This window comes from Gymnodraco acuticeps, unplaced genomic scaffold (genome assembly GCF_902827175.1).
Source record: "Gymnodraco acuticeps unplaced genomic scaffold, fGymAcu1.1, whole genome shotgun sequence".
Taxonomy (NCBI): Eukaryota; Metazoa; Chordata; class Actinopteri; order Perciformes; family Bathydraconidae; genus Gymnodraco; species Gymnodraco acuticeps.
The window spans coordinates 734,509-750,530 of record NW_022989942.1 but is presented as its reverse complement, the minus strand read 5'-3'; the positions used below and the strand labels follow the sequence as shown (position 1 = coordinate 750,530).

The 16,022-nt window shown below is 41.2% G+C and overlaps 1 protein-coding gene across 4 annotated transcripts in view; it reads left to right on the top strand.

Moving 5' to 3' along the window:
* The window catches only part of LOC117542436 (disks large homolog 1-like), a 120,830-nt gene that overhangs the window by 13,842 nt on the left and 90,966 nt on the right, over positions 1-16,022 (top strand). The window contains exons 5-6 of one of the 4 annotated variants that reach the window (XM_034210098.1): positions 15,305-15,432; positions 15,745-15,949. The exons of the other annotated variants lie outside the window; for them this stretch is intronic. Coding sequence (XP_034065989.1) covers positions 15,305-15,432; positions 15,745-15,949 — 333 coding nt within the window. The remainder of the gene's footprint in view (positions 1-15,304; positions 15,433-15,744; positions 15,950-16,022) is intronic. 4 annotated transcript variants of the gene reach the window in all.

The following is a 16,022-nucleotide window of genomic DNA, read 5'->3' as shown; positions in this document are numbered from 1 at the left end:
GCTAGGACTGACAAGTGCTTGTCTCTGAAAATAAATCACCTTTCTGAAAAAGCAGGCAAGCAGGAAACAAACTCTTTGGCACTGATAGCCTTTCGAACACGTCGTGTTACGAAGTCGTAGCAGTTTGTGATGAATGGTGTTCTTCTTATCTAAGTTGAGGTCAAATGAACCTTTTTTACTGCTGCTGTTATCAGATGTTTTCACTGTCTTCTCAGCAATATGAATGTATTAGCTGTGATCTCCTCTTGTTCAGCTAACATGCTAGCAAGCTAACATTAAATAGTTCAGCAGGGGTCATGCCTGAGTACAGCCAGGGCAGCTAATCCCATTGAGCAGATGACTAATCTCTGAGGAGCTACATACATCGAAGCACACATTCAGATATACGACCCCATACACAAACGTACAAGCAAGGCCTTTAGCAGAGTTCATTTCAGTTTGGTTAGTCATATCATTGCATTTTCAAGAGGTGGAAGTTAAACATCTCAGTTTAATCATGGATTGGAGAACTCATGACCTCAGTCCGTCAGAATAGTTTAGTTTCAGGTTTACTTACATATGTACTGTGGATCGAAAAAGATTTAAAAAATGTGGCCCTTTTGTACGACTCTAAAGTACAGCAAGTATATGAATACAAAGAATGGTTTGTTGAAATGGACTGTGGAGAGCATAGTATATGAATAGTTTCACTATAGTTTACATTTGGCCTCAACTGAAGCTTGCAAATCTTTTTCACAGTTAGTGTATTAAATCCACATAACACATATGTTACATTATATGGCCATAAACATTTCCTTCCATTAAATATTGAGGTAATAAAAAATACTTTATAGTCACTCATAAAATATACATTTCATCTAATAAGTAATACATTGACTGTGCAATGTATTACTCATTAGGTATACAGTATTAATAACTATGTTACAGCTCATACATGCTAAACCTTCCATTACACCATATACCCTTACATTTAATTGTCAACATTGGCAAACACACAAACCTTTTTGTTTAATTACAGAATATTGTGCCAGTACTGCTGTGTCTGTGTTTTGCCACATAGTGGCACTGCAAGATGAACACACCAACATGTTGGCTACCCAAATTGTGTTTCTGCAGTCTTTACACTTTTGCTGTAATTCTGCGAATAGATAATGATAACATATTCAATAAATGATAGTCCATTAGTGGGATAAAGCTCTAACTTTTCTGCTGCACAGCTGATATTTGTAACGGCGGGGCTTCAGCAGGAGTCAGCGTGTCCTCACACAGCATCTTGGAGGGGGAGAGTTATATATAGAGGAGAATTCACTCATGTGGAAGCTGAACACACAGCTGGTAAGAGGAGATCATGTGACTATATTTGTAATGTTGATGTATGGCAACTTTTTTGATTGGTTAATATACAGAATGGGGATTCTACCACGATTGGATAGTAGTGAGTGACTGAGTGTATGAAGTTACCACACACACAAACACACAGCGCAGTTATTTCTGTGCTGCCTGACCTACTAATGTAAACATGCAGTGCATGTCTGCTAGGCTCATGATTTAGCATCCTCTCTCTCTCTCTCTCTCTCTCTCTCTCTCTCTCTCTCTCTCTCTCGCTCTCTCTCTCTCTCTCTCTCTCTCTCTCTCTCTCCTCAATTTCCTTCTGTGCACTTCTTTCACGTTGTATCTTTCAGTAATTTGAAGTGTGATTATGGAAATATCTCTTGATATTTCATCTTTTAACATCATGTTTTATGAGCCATATGAGCCAGGTTGCCTGTGGCTATCCCAGATGTACGCACGTGTTTGTATGTGTCTGTGTGTTTTTGCTCTTGTGTGTGTGTGTGTGTGTGTGTGTGGTGTGTGTGTGTGTGTGTGTGTGCGTGTGTGTGTGTGTGTGTGTGTGTGTGTGTGTGTGAGTGAGTGTTTGTGTGTGTGTGTGTGTGTGTGTGTGTGTGTGTGTGTGTGTGTACAGTATGTGTGTGTACATCTCCATCTGTTCCTTGCCATACACAGAGGGACTCATAGTCTCAGGAAAGCTAGCTTATCGCACGAGCCAAGACTTTGGAAGGCTGGCATATGACCCAAAGCTGACTCTTTGAAAACATAAAAATAGCCCGCTGATATATTACAAAATAATACAATTAGCAATTATTTTAAATCAGACATCCTACAACAAGACATGTCATAAAAGCAAGGTTCCAAACCCCGTACATGTTTATATTAATATGCCTTTTATTGTCAGGAGGAATCTCTTGAACTATTTTATTTGTAGTGGATTTTGAAGTTGGCCTAATGTTTGGAGAGTGATATTCAAATGTTCAGTGGAAAACTATGAAGCCAGCAACAAACAAGTGAAGTCCATCTGACACACAAAAGAGTATCTCATGGATTATTTTAAATGTGCACATATTAAGTTACCTCAATTGTATAGCTAATAATATAAAAACATAACATCCAATATTAAGAAATATCAGCACAGCAAACCAAAACAATCACAACTTCTCCCTAATTAAATAATAATTCCTAGTAATGTGGTGCACACAGTCAATATGAGCTTTGCAACATGTTTCCTGCATTACTTATTCATTCATAATTGGTGCAGTACACAGAACACACAAAGTTGTACAAGTTTCTGCACAAGGAGTTTTTTAAAGATAGGTTCCTGCAGTGCTCAGAATAACCCTTCATGCCATTGCATTATTTATATGACCTGTCTACCTGCATCAGCTTCTGGACCTGATTGGCTCCTTCAGGCTTGTGCATCTTGTATCTGCTGGAAAAGCTTCTAAAAAGAATAACTCATTGCTGATTACCAGCTTTACATGTTGGAGCATCATCATTGGTTGTGGATTGATATATTTATCAGTGAACGTGTGCATCATTTTTGGTGACCTTTGTATAGTATCATCTTTTCTTCCCCCACTATCCCTTTCCCCCCTGCTGATAACATGTGCGTGACCTCAAAATCACCTTGTTTGCTTTTTTTTCTCTCGCTTCAGCCTCTGCTTTCTCACACATGTGTTTCCCTTGCTCTGTCTTCTTCTCTTTCATGCTGTGTTGTTTGTTTTCGAGATGAGGTGAGAAGACAGAGACAACCGCAGAGAGGCTACTGTGTGTTTGCTGTTTGTGGGAATGTGTTGCTGTGTGTGATAGTCCAGATGGCCCAGCCGTCAGCATCAAGAGCCACGCTTTAAGTGCAAGTGCGCTTTGACTTATTCAACTTCCTCTGCCCTATACTATATCTTCCTTAAATACTCTCATCTCTAGACTTTTAAAGGTCACCTATTATGCAAAATGCACTTTTTGATGTCTTACATAAATATGTGTCCCCGGTGTGTAAGGACTGGAGACTGACAAAGTGTCCGAAAATACAACCCTCTCTCCAGGGCCGGACTGGGACAATAAGTCAGGCCGGGAATTATACACCCAACCAGGCCACTACCAGTTTTATTTTGTGTAATTTTCCTGGATTTATTTGTCAATATTTACAGCGTTGCTGCCCATAGTGATAGCCATAAACTTTAAAACTACCCCAGAATAAACATATGGACATGGGTTACTATTTTTTTTTAAAAGTGCAAATCTATTTAGGAACCTATCCATGTGAACATATTTTAAGTGGAGGTGGACCTCAAATCCTATAGGGGGGTCCGGGGGCATGCGGAAGATTTTTTTGTTTAAATGTTGGACTTAAATGCATCAATCTGGTGCACTTTGAGGGGGAAATAAAGAGACTACACCCATATGAAACAGAACTGTATACATTTAAATAATCATAAGAACATGGCCATAACCAATAACATACCATATCCAATATGGAAAAACATTGAAACTTGTTTATTTATTTTTTTGTATTATTCATCTATATTTTACTAATCACTCCCCCTTCAAATGGAAATATGTGTTTACATAAATGGTGACCAAACCGTTTGAGACCCACAGTGAACTTAGACTAAGTTAACTATCTAAACACTCTAAAGTCCTTTACCTCACCTGAGCTGTAGTTATCAGCCTCTCAGTCTGACAGCAGAGGACTCTCCTCCACCTTGTTGACAGCTCATTCCGTTAGCGCAGCTAGCTAGCACCGGATGCTAACAACAACAATACACGTAACCAGTGCACGCGCTTTCTCTCTCGCTTGCTCGCGCCACACACACACACCCTCCCGAGCTTGAATGACACGAGACCAATCGAGGGCATTAGTGTACGATCTGTATGAAAGTGGCCATGTCGGCAGGCCACATCATGAAGACAGCCAGTCACCTTCTGTGAGGCAGAGTCAGACCCACATTTGCGCAGCGTTGCGTTCACAATACATACAAAAAATTCCTCAGGCCAGCAGGCCACTTAGCAGGCCAGGCCATCGGGAAACCTCCCGGTCCTCCCGATGGCCAGTCCGGGCCTGCCTCTCTCTCTTACTACTTACTACCCAGATCTCTAAAAACGGGGGTACAACGGAGCTGATTCAGATCTGCTGTGGTCATGACGACATTACTAAAATGTGGGCTGGCTTTACATTGACCTCCTGGCAACGTTCCGCCCACGGCCCAACCTATCGTCTCCTATAAGATGCGCAAAGTCTTTTGGAAGTAATATGGTCTTTGTTTCCGTTAGCAAGCATCGCTAACACTCAGAGCTAATGCTGTACTAGAGAGAGTATGTGTAAAAAATCCAGATATAAAAGGTCCTACTTTGTGGTAAACCCGCAAGAGAGAAAGGTTTTGAGCTCCATACTATTTCAGAAATAATCATTGATATGCTTTGGAACATAATATGACGTTTAATAATGGCAGCATTTACCTGAGTTTCTGCTGGTAGACACTAGCTTTCACAGAGCTCACTGCTTGCATGCCACTCCAAAGGGGCGTGGCCAGGAGCAGCAGCATCGCTGGCATGTGGTAGAGTTCACATAGTTAGCATGTGGACAGATTCACAGTTAGGGTCAATTGGATTGATCATATAGAGGTCACCATGTGTTTTACACCATAAAGTGTTAAATGTTTGGCCAAATATAAACCTAAAGTTTGATAACCTGTGACTTGATTTACTGATTAGCGAATGATATAGCAAACGTATAGTTTGTTATAGTACTGTATAGTAGTCATCTTTTATATAATAATAGCACATTATCCTAAATTGTAATAACATCTCAGAATATGACTTTAATAATGATATTGTATCAGTCTGTACATAGCACATACCTTAATATTTACAGTAAAATAGCCATAAAACAATTCCTTTGTACTTTTTTTTTGTATATGCAATAACCTTAAATAACATTATTCAGGTGTTAAATGGGCAGGAGCGGTTCTAGGGGGGGCAGGGGGGGCAGTGCCTTTTTAAAAATGTATATTTTCTGGTACTCGGTTTGCCAAAAACCGCAGGATTTTGTTGCTGTAATGTGAGATTGTGCAGACACCCTTGTGTAAAGTAGAGATGTAACTGTTCATTGCCTTTATTTTTATATAAATATGGTGTTAGTGCAAACATTGCACTATAACTTAAGCTGAAGCTAACAGTAATAACTATAAGATCTATCTGAAATAAATAAGTGTACTGAAACAAATACCAATAACTGTATTGCATTGTTTTCTTATGCGCAATTACTTCATACTGTCTAGTTCTCTTTTTCGTCCTGCATTTATTGTGCCCCCCTCAGAAAATAACTGGCCCCCCAGTGGCCCCCCCAGTCAAATTGGTCTAGAACCGCCACTGTAAATGGGCTTAGTCACGCCTGTTAGTACAGCTGCATAAAGAGCTTGTTAAGTACAGTTTTGTACACACAATTGAGCATAAAGATATTCTTTAACACCTTAGTCCAGATTCAGCATGACAGAAAAGGCTAATCTTTCTCAATTATTTTAGACCAACACAGGGACACAGAAGGAGTGCCATCACAGAAGGGGCTCCAGAAAAAAGATGCAGGAAGTTGAAGCTGTCTCAACTTAGTCTGCAGCGCAATAGAAACTCATCTTGCAAGCAGACTTTCCTGGGACATTACTTAACATTACATAACCTCATGTATGTATGCATGAGTTCTGTCCAACATCTTGTCCGGTGCTGGCTCATTGCGATTGTTAATGACTATTCTCCCTCTCCACTGATCATGTCCCGGTCACATGTGGTTGAAATAGCTTGATTCACAGTCGTCTTCCCGCCGCCAGCCAAGCAATTCTGTCGAAATATCAATCGACTAGGTCACCCCTGTAATGTGTGCGTGTTTGGGGGTTCATGGCTTCGGACTCTGGATGATGTAACAACATTGTCTTTCTACTGTTCCCTCGGCACCAATGTCATATTTGGTCAAGTGAATCTTCAGTTGCCCCTTTAATACTGGACTCCCCTCCTCCTTGCCCTTTTAATGTGGGTGGATGTGTGTGTGTGTTTGTGTGTGTGTGTGTGTGTGTGTGTGTGTGTGTGTGTGTATGTGTGTGTTTTAGTGGAATATGACTATAAAAGGCAGAGCATCACTGCATCAGATAGAAAAAAATAGGTAGAGGACATCAGACTTTTAATCCGCCTTCAACCTCTGTGTGCAGGTCTTTCCTCTTTCTCTCATTGATCTTGCTGTTGAGAGGCGGGCCAAGAGAGGCAGTGGAGCGTGGCGAGGGAGAGAGAGCAAGCTATGGAGAGGGAGAGAGAGGGAGAGAGAGGGAAAGAGAGGGAGAAGGGGAACGATGGAACAAGAGAGGCACACTCTCATTCAGATAGTGAGAGGGGAGATAGAGGGCTGGGGCTGCTGCTGCAGAGAGGAGGACAGGAGAGACTACAGCCATACTGACATACACACACACACACTTAATCATGCACACAGACAGACTGACACACACATGCTGACAACAACAACAACACTCTGAAAACACACGTGCTGAACAGATTCAGACACACACACACACACACACACACACACACACACACACACACACACACACACACACACACACACACACACACACGCAGAAGATACCATTGAACATGTTGCCTCTTGCCTCCTGACCAGCTATGAGGATTACACAATTGAAGATGATGATGAAGATGAGAGCAGTGAAGAGTGAGAGGGAGAGGACGCTGGCCTGCCACAGCTGAGGACCGTAGCCAGGCATTGGGGGGGCGGGGGGGCCGACAGAGTGGTGGATTGTGGGACGGGATGGAGCGAGGAAAATGTTACACATGCTTGTGCATGTGTTTGTGTGAATGTTGATGTTTGTGTGTGTGTTGTGGATGTGTGTGTGAGTGTGTGAGGACTAGGATGCCCCCCCAGCGCGGGACCAGCTAGCTAACGTTAGCCACATGTTGTGCCACTGCAAAGTAGCATGCACCAACAACACCATATCTTTGATGTTTGGATGCAAGGTAGGTAGAGAGATGTGTGTGTGTGTGTGTGTGTGTGTGTGTGTGTTTGCATGTGTGTGTAAGAGAGAGAGAAAGAGAAAGAGAGAGCAAGAGCAAGAGCAAGGAAGACATGGGGTAAAGGTAAAGCGTAATGGAGAGTGAGAGAGGGACTGACTAAGGCAAAATGTGCTGAGAGACAGAGAGAAAGGGGTAATGACTAAGCTTCTCAAGGGACTCTGGGTAAACTAAGTTGAAGGTTAGTAGCCAGCAGGAGAGACAGATATAGAGAGAGAGAAAGAGAGGTGTTTGTGTGTGTGTGTCTTCCTTGCAAGTTATCTTGCTGCAACTATAGTATCTGATTCTTCTTATATTTGAATATACCTGTAAAATGTATACATTATTTTGTAGAAACATTGAAATTAACACAGAAAGAAATTTTAGTCATTTGAAAGAAACATAATTCACAATGACAGCTTCATTGACTAAATTGTAAGTAATTTCTGGGATTACAGTAATTGGTTATTTAGACAAATGTCAAAATATTGAAAAGTGCACAAGGTGACATCCTAAAAAAACATTTTGTCCAACCAACAGTCTAAAAGCTAAAGGTTTTTAAAGTGGGCATTGCGGTGATACAGTGTTGAGATATCGTTTTCATAAAAAATAATTTATTTCAAGAAAGAACCTTTCATTTTCATTACAGTTTGCATCGCCAAAAAAGTATTCAGGTTAAATATCCAGCATCAGTTTCTTCATGTGGATTTATTTCCACTTTTATTTGCAACTTAGCCATGTAGAGCAGTTGATGGCAGCACAGTGGATGGTGAAGCACTGTTTGAAATATGTTAGACTCAAACTCTGCAGCCACTTAGTGCCTGTGGAGGTTGTGAGTTCTCTTGTGTTTGCGTTGGTGCTATGATCTTCCCACAGTCCGAGGCTAAATTGTTGTAGGTCAAAAATAAAGCTCTGCATTGTACGTAAAGTAGTTGTACTGTGATGACCCTGAAAAATAAACATACAATTCAATACGATTCTTAAATTCACATTGAAGCTGCTTTAAATTAGGAAAGAAAAAACAGTGCTAGATTTTTTTGCCATATCCCTTACAAGTAAAACCACTTATTGCATAATATCTAAGTGAATGAGTTAAGGCTAAAATTGGAAATCATCATCTTGCAAAGTACTCTGAATCAGTTGAGTGGAAAACCAACACATGAAATATTAAACTTCCACCCAAGTGCTTGTGGAACGGTGCCTTTGATGTGCAGGAACTGTTGCTACACTGTGCAGCATATTTGAAAAGCCTTTAAAACACACAGCTAACCCGAAATGTCTCCATGAAACAGGTCCATAAACTTGTCTCAATAACGCACTGCAAACTGGTCATGAGCTTGAGAAATAGAGCGAGAGAGACTCACAGAAAGAGATTTATGTCTATAATTTAAAAAAGTACATTTAGTTTAGCAGCTAATCTAATGTGACATCTTTAAACCACAGAGGAGGGGGATCCGTTTCCTTTGAGAGGTTCATGAGTGCTGTAGTATAAGAAGAGAGTGTAGGACCACTGGACTGTGTGTATCTGTTGATATGAGCATGCAATGGGTGTTGAACTGTTGTCCAGTTCAGCAGTTAGGCCATAATCAACTGTATGATGTTCACTTCTGTCCTGTTACATCACCCCACCATGACAGCCTGTTAGATAGAGGCTGGCTGAGAGACAACTGGAGCTTTAGAGAGAGAGTCACGAGTGTGTGTCACAGTAGGAGCGCTGGTTTTTGTCCTCTGAAAGTTTAGTTAGAGAGGGTAACGAGAGAGTGTGACCTGAGGATGATCAAATGTTTCTGAGAGCTTGCAAATTATTTTATTTTTAGAGATGGTCTTTGTGTCGGACATTATTCTTGACACATCAGGGATGGCTTGGGTTGAGGCAATACTTATCTTGATTCCCATTCACATGTATGTTTACCTAGTTCACTTTATCTGCATCTTCTTGTTAAAATAAAACCTGTGACCTAATGCTGTAAACATAGTCAACTAACATATGATTATCAATAATATATTAGTTTATATATATTCGACAGATGTAAAAAAACTGAGTCTTTCCACAAAGGATCACACAAAAGCACCACTTTAAACATTGTGTTTACCAGAGATGTGGTTATACGTGTCCTACAAATGTATGGACTAAGACTAAAAGGATAAATGAGTCAACTTATCGATGAGAGGAGCAGCCCTAAAACATAGAACATAGAAAATAGAATGTGAAGCAGTTACAGGAAGTGTTTGCCTTGCATTAACACAAATAAATTACCAATATCAAAACAATGACACAATGGTACCTGTATACTGTAGCTGTAATAGCAAAATAAAAAAACACACAAATGTATTCCCTGTCGAGTGACATCTTCAGTGTGATGTAATGCTTTTAGTCATTCAGAAAAAGCTGAAGTTAGAGCAGGTGACATTCAACGTATGTGTGTCAAAATCAAATATAAACATACTTTTCCTATGTTTTAACTTTGGATCGAAAGTCACAGATCACTTTCAGCTACTGAAAACAATATTTACGGCAGGCTTACTCATGTAAACACTTGTACTTGAATATCTTGTCTGAATCCTCGTCAGAATTGATACAATTAGACACATACATAAAGTAAAGTTTGATTTGAATCACAGTAACTGTAAGATGGAAATCAGAGTTCATGTCCATTGCTAAGACTTTTAAGGTGCCCAAGAAGATAAATCAAGCACACCTCAACTAGGTCAGACACATTCAAAATAGATGAATCTGTTCCTCTCTTTTTTTGCTCAGGTCTGTTTATTTTTTACTGAAGACTCTTTACTGACTGCCGCCCCCGGGAACTTTCCTCTTTCTATTATATCAACACATGTCTTCTCTTCCTTTAACATGTTTAAAGATATATTTAAGACATTCGTGACTAACTTTTAGTCAAACGTCCGTTATTGGTTTAATTATGTAGGCGGATTCAGCTATGATCTGACATTTTTAAATAATTAATTTAATGTCGCTGTTTTCTATTTGTATATATCATATAATCATTTCAGAATAGCTTTTTGCTGATCTTAGATTTTAATTCCATGTGGATGCTAACGTTGTAGTGTTTTGAAAACTGCATCTACGTCGTGTGAGGAGCCTGTATAACTCTGACTTTGACCTCATTTTCCCACTAGCCCTCCACCATTTAGTGACATTACATCACCATGTAGTATCAGAGAGGAAGCTGATATGGGCAATGAAAGCATCCTCTGGAGACTGAATGAATAAATCATATATTTTACCTAAGAAATATATCATTTTACTGTAGTTTGGAAATAAAATGTGTGAAATTCTCGCAACACAATGTCTCATTCCTGTGTCCTTTGATTACAATGGGCTTTACTAACTTTATATTTTAAGACCATTAATGTTTGTTATCGCCACGTTTTCATTGATGCCAAATGACTCTAATCATCAGCTGTTATCTGATGTTTCTTCTTTGGCGATACGTATTTTTGTATTTCATGGTAATACAGCATGAGAGAGACCGTGATATAGGAGATGGAGAGAATGAAAAGATATAGAGAAAGAGATGAAGGCACGTGTGTGTGTGTGTGTGTGTGTGTGTGTGTGTGTGTGTGTGTGTGTGTGTGTGTGTGTGTGTGTGTGTGTGTGTGTGTGTGTGTGAGAAGCCCCTTACGGCAGAGGATCCCCTGCTCTTTCATATTTCACCAAGCGTGACTAACGCCTGGCTTTACTCTGACACACACACCCGCACGCAGGCGCACACACACACACACACACACACACACACACACACACACACACACACACACACATACACACACATACATAGAGATGCACACCATCACGTAGACATATACTAGGATGTTGAATCTGCTCCCAATCTAGTCACGTTTCTCCGGCTACGCAAGACTGGCTGACACACTAACACATGACAGCAACAGTGTGCACGTGTGTGTCCAAGTTTGTTCATCTGTTTGTGTTTCTATGCAGGATATCTGCAGGCACAATCCTGATTAGAACAGCTCTGAAACACACACACACACACACACACACACACACACACACACACACACACACACACACACACACACACACACACACACACACACACACACACACACTGTGAGGAAGAAAGAGACATATTGGTGGCGCTGTCCATTCAAGCATTAATTAACGAAGAGTTGTGCGATTAGAAAATGAAAGACCAAATATAGGACTATGGCTGACTGTGTGTTTGTGTGTGTGTGTGCATGTGAGTGCAGAGGGCAGTAGCAGCAGTGTTGTGACAACAGTGTGAGCCAGGGTCTCTTCAGGGTCTTAGTGCCTGGCTGTTCAACCGCCAATCTCCAGATTATTTTGAGGCATTTCTGACTAATTGGCAGTGAATGAAAAGATCAGGCCGAGAGGCGAAGATAAATGAAGTGCGCTGAAGGTCAGGAGACGGGTTCAGATCAGTTCATTTTGTCAGAGCAGCGTTTGCTCCCAATCCCGGTTTAAATGAGGTTAAAGCATGCAGCAGGGGAGAGCACACACAGCCACGTCCACTTGAATTTGTAAGAATTAGCTGATTCTGTTCTGCACAGACGTACTCTCCTGTGCAAAGCAGCTGCCCTGACCTAAAATACGATATCAAGAATAGATTTAGCATCTCGTAGCAGACAATACATGACAGCCAGCTGCAGTGTAGGGTTGATGCAGAGAGAAAGGGCTTCAATCTTTCATTGGTCTTGCTGTCGGTCAGTGGATGCTAAAGCATGGTTTTGGAATCGTCACACATTGAATCCATCTGTCTTTCATCTTCAGTCATTCTTACAGGTTTTTTACTTATACTAATAACAGTTTTTTTTTTTTTTAAACAGTCTGGATCCAAGAAAAGAATGTCTCTCTTGGGACAGATATTAATTAAGACTGTGGGCTGTTTAGTTACTGATGTAGAGACACAGAGGGGACTGAGTGATACATCTCATAGGCACACATGTTATTTTAGTTAATGAATGAAATGGAAGCTTATCCTAACCTAAATTATTGTAACAACATGTTACAAATTCATTATTTAAAAATGTCAGATCATACATGTTCTCTGGAAGTTTTTCCTTGTACGATGTGAGGGTCTAAGGATAGAGGGTGTCGTTTTTCTCATACTGATATTCTGAACAATCTGTGCTGTTGTATTTGCTGTAAAGTGTCTCTACTGTAGGCTATTTGTATTATATGTACAGCACTTTGGCTCAACCAAAAATCGTTTATAGATGTGCTATATAAATAAAACTTGATTTGATTTGATTTACAAAGCTAAATAGTTGCCTATAGTGAGTTCAGGGTTTGGATGAATACAGCAACAACAGTGAGGTCAGCTTTGTGTTAACTACCTGGAGAGAGATTAAGCCAAAAGGTCAAATGTCAAATGAATGAGAACAGTCGGCTCTCTGTAGGGGAGGATAATCTATCTCCTCTCTTAGGCTACATGAAGGCTGTATCTGTATGATAGCTGTGTTAGCATCTCAGCTCTCTCTATGACCACTCCACCTTAACCTTACTCCAGCTCGGAGATGCTACATTTCTGACTTCACCCACTACGATCCCACAAACCAGTAATAATGTGTATTTGGACACATTTTATTGAGCTCTAGTCTTGTTGACCTCTCCTTCATGTTAGGCTTGCATGTATTTCCTTTATTCCGTTAATCAGAATGTGGCAGAACAACACATGGATAAAATGACCCTTAATCGATGCTTGTTCAAATGTATCTAAGAGTTCACTCTAAAACCCTATGTTGCAAAAAAAAATTATTAACACATTATTAAATAAGTAAGAAACAATGACATCACAGTGGCTAACATGAAGGAAACCAATGTGTTACTGTGTAATATCAGGCTTACTTTGATAAAATGTTTTACTTCTTAGACATTACAGTGGTTATTCGGTTTTTGGGTCCAAAATAAAAGTGAGTTTAGGCTCAAGTACACATTTCAGGATAACTAAGGGATCCTCAATGAAATCCAGAAACAAATACCTGATACAACTGATTACTTGTAATGTAAAAGTTGCTTTAAAGTGGACCTATCATGCTATATTTGAAACATATATTGTAGGGCCATACCTATATAAAACATGTCTGTGAAGTTTTTTTTTCAAAATACCAAACAGATCATGCATTTTTTTGCCATGCCTCATTTATTTGCTCTTTTCCAGCCCTGTTTTTGCAAGGGCTGATTCTGCTTTTGTGGCAGACTACAGCGCCACTTACAGGCCTGGCATATGTACTACAGCGTCTCCAGCGCTTTCGAGCTGTCTCTCTTTCCCCTGATAGGTGGAGAGTTGCCCATATAGGCGGAGCACCCCTTTTCTGACATCAGAAAAATTCAAATAATAATCAGCTCCGTTGCAGCCCCGTTTTTAGAGATTTGGGTATGGAGGAAAAGAGAGAGGGTTGTGTTTTCTGACACTTGGTGAGTTCCCTGAAACACCGGGGACACATATTCATGTATAAAAGATATATAAAGAAGAAATAGTCATTTATGTTTGACATGGCATTTAAACTTAAAATGTCTACTGCATTTGTTTTGACCTCTTCAGGCTCTGATCCGGTGTATCTCTCTAAGTGTCCAGCTGTGAAATAATGTTGTGCAGTTAGCAGACAAATAGTCTTACCATGCGAGTGCTGAAAATCCTTTTATTGTATATGTGCTTTTCACACATTATACACTCTCACTTGCATTTGTAGTTAATTGTCCCATTAACCTTGGGTTAAAGTCAAGCATACTTGAAATGAGTTACTAGATTCTACTTGGATAATGTGCAATCATTTTCTGACTGTATTATATTACCTGTGTGTCTTAGCTGAAATTAAACCGATATATTGGTGTTGATATGATCAAAGACTAATTATCCAATTTCCTTGAAGCTTTAAAAGTCCTCCTGGAAATCATCTTCTTCTCTTTATCGGTATCTTCTCTTCTGAGTAATTTACATTTAAATGGAATAATTAACACACGATAAACGATTTTACCATAATTCACCTCATTAGTGTACTTCTTTGAAGGAGTGAGTGTGTATTCAGTTTACAGACCACCCTCTTAAATGCTCAGCTGTCACACACCATGTAACCACAATGTTGAGGACTTACTGTAAAAGTAGGACCTGTCGTCCCTCCGTCCTCAGCTTCACTAACTTCTCCCTTTACCCGGTCCAGTAAAGCAGAAAGAGAAACATCGAATATTATTTTTTAAAAGATGAAGAGAAGCGAGGAAGAATGAGAATGAGGAAGAGAAGAGGGAGAGGACAACAGTGAGAGTTACTGTAGCTCGAGTCAGAGATGTGGAAGGCAAAGCAGCGTGATGAAGGTACAGAGAGATGAGGAGGAGAGGAAGAAACAGTCATTCCCTGAGGCAGGCTCGTCTCCCGCTCACTGTCCTCATTCAGTTTTGCCTCATTTTGCCTATAAACTTCTGTTTCAAGTGAAGTCTTCCCATGTGTGTGTGTGTGTGTGTGTGTGTGTGGTGTGTGTGTGTGTGTGTGTGTGTGTGTGTGTGTGTGTGTGTGTGTGTGTGTGTGTGAGTGTGTGTGTGTGTGAGTGCGCGTTTGTTTAGGTTTGTGTGTTGTGCATTCCCATATGTATAGTGCAGGAAGCTCAGGAAACAATTAGGACCATGCTGGTTGTACACCTGGACAGCCCCATGTGCTTACACACACACCACAAATAATCTCATCACACACACATATACATTGCACACACTCTGCTCTGCTCTTATGCTTGTTACAATTTCACACTATTACCTTCTTCTTTTCCAGCCTGAATAAATCTTTCTGCTTCTGAACTAACACTCTTTCTTCTTCTGTCCTTTTCCCCCCTACTTTGTTCCCACCTTGCTACACCTCGTCTTCCCAACCATTCTATTTTTCCTTGTCATTTCCTCGTTTCCTCTCCTCCTCCTCACCGTCCTTTCCTACAATAGAAGTATCGGTGTCAAGAAGAAGAAGGGGCATCACCAGGTGCCCCAAAACTCCACCATCACCCCTGCGTTCTGCATCATATGGGAGTAGCCAGCGAACTGAGGGATGGAGGCACCCTTGGGAGGGATGGAGACACCCTTGGGAGGGATGGAGGCACCCTTGGGAGGGATGGAGGCACCCTTGGGAGGGATGGAGGCACCCTTGGGAGGGACGGAGGGACACTTGGGAGGGACGGAGGGACACTTGGGAGGGACGGAGGGACCCTAGGAAGGGACGGAGGCACCCTGGGAAGGGACGGAGGGACACTTGGGAGGGAAGGAGGGACCCTAGGAAGGGACAGCGGGACCCTGGACAGAGGGGCAGGGACCCTAGGTAGAGATGGAGGCACATTGGGGAGGGGCGGAGGCACCCTGGGTAGGAAGGGAAGGGAAGGGAGAGAGTCGAGGGAAGGGGGGACCTGGAGAAGGGAGGCAGGGTATGCCAGCACCATGGAGAGAGAAAGGGAGCAATCTCTGGGGAGGGACGGATCTCTGGGTCACCACGGTGACCTGCGTGGTGCGGAGTTGGTTCAGGTGGCGGAGCGGCAACTGTCTCAGATTCAACACGTTCACGGATACGTGACTCACACACACATCACGCCTGCTCAGGTAACTAAGGTTCTTTCATCAGTTTGCCTAACACATGCACACACCACACCACACACACACCACACACACACAC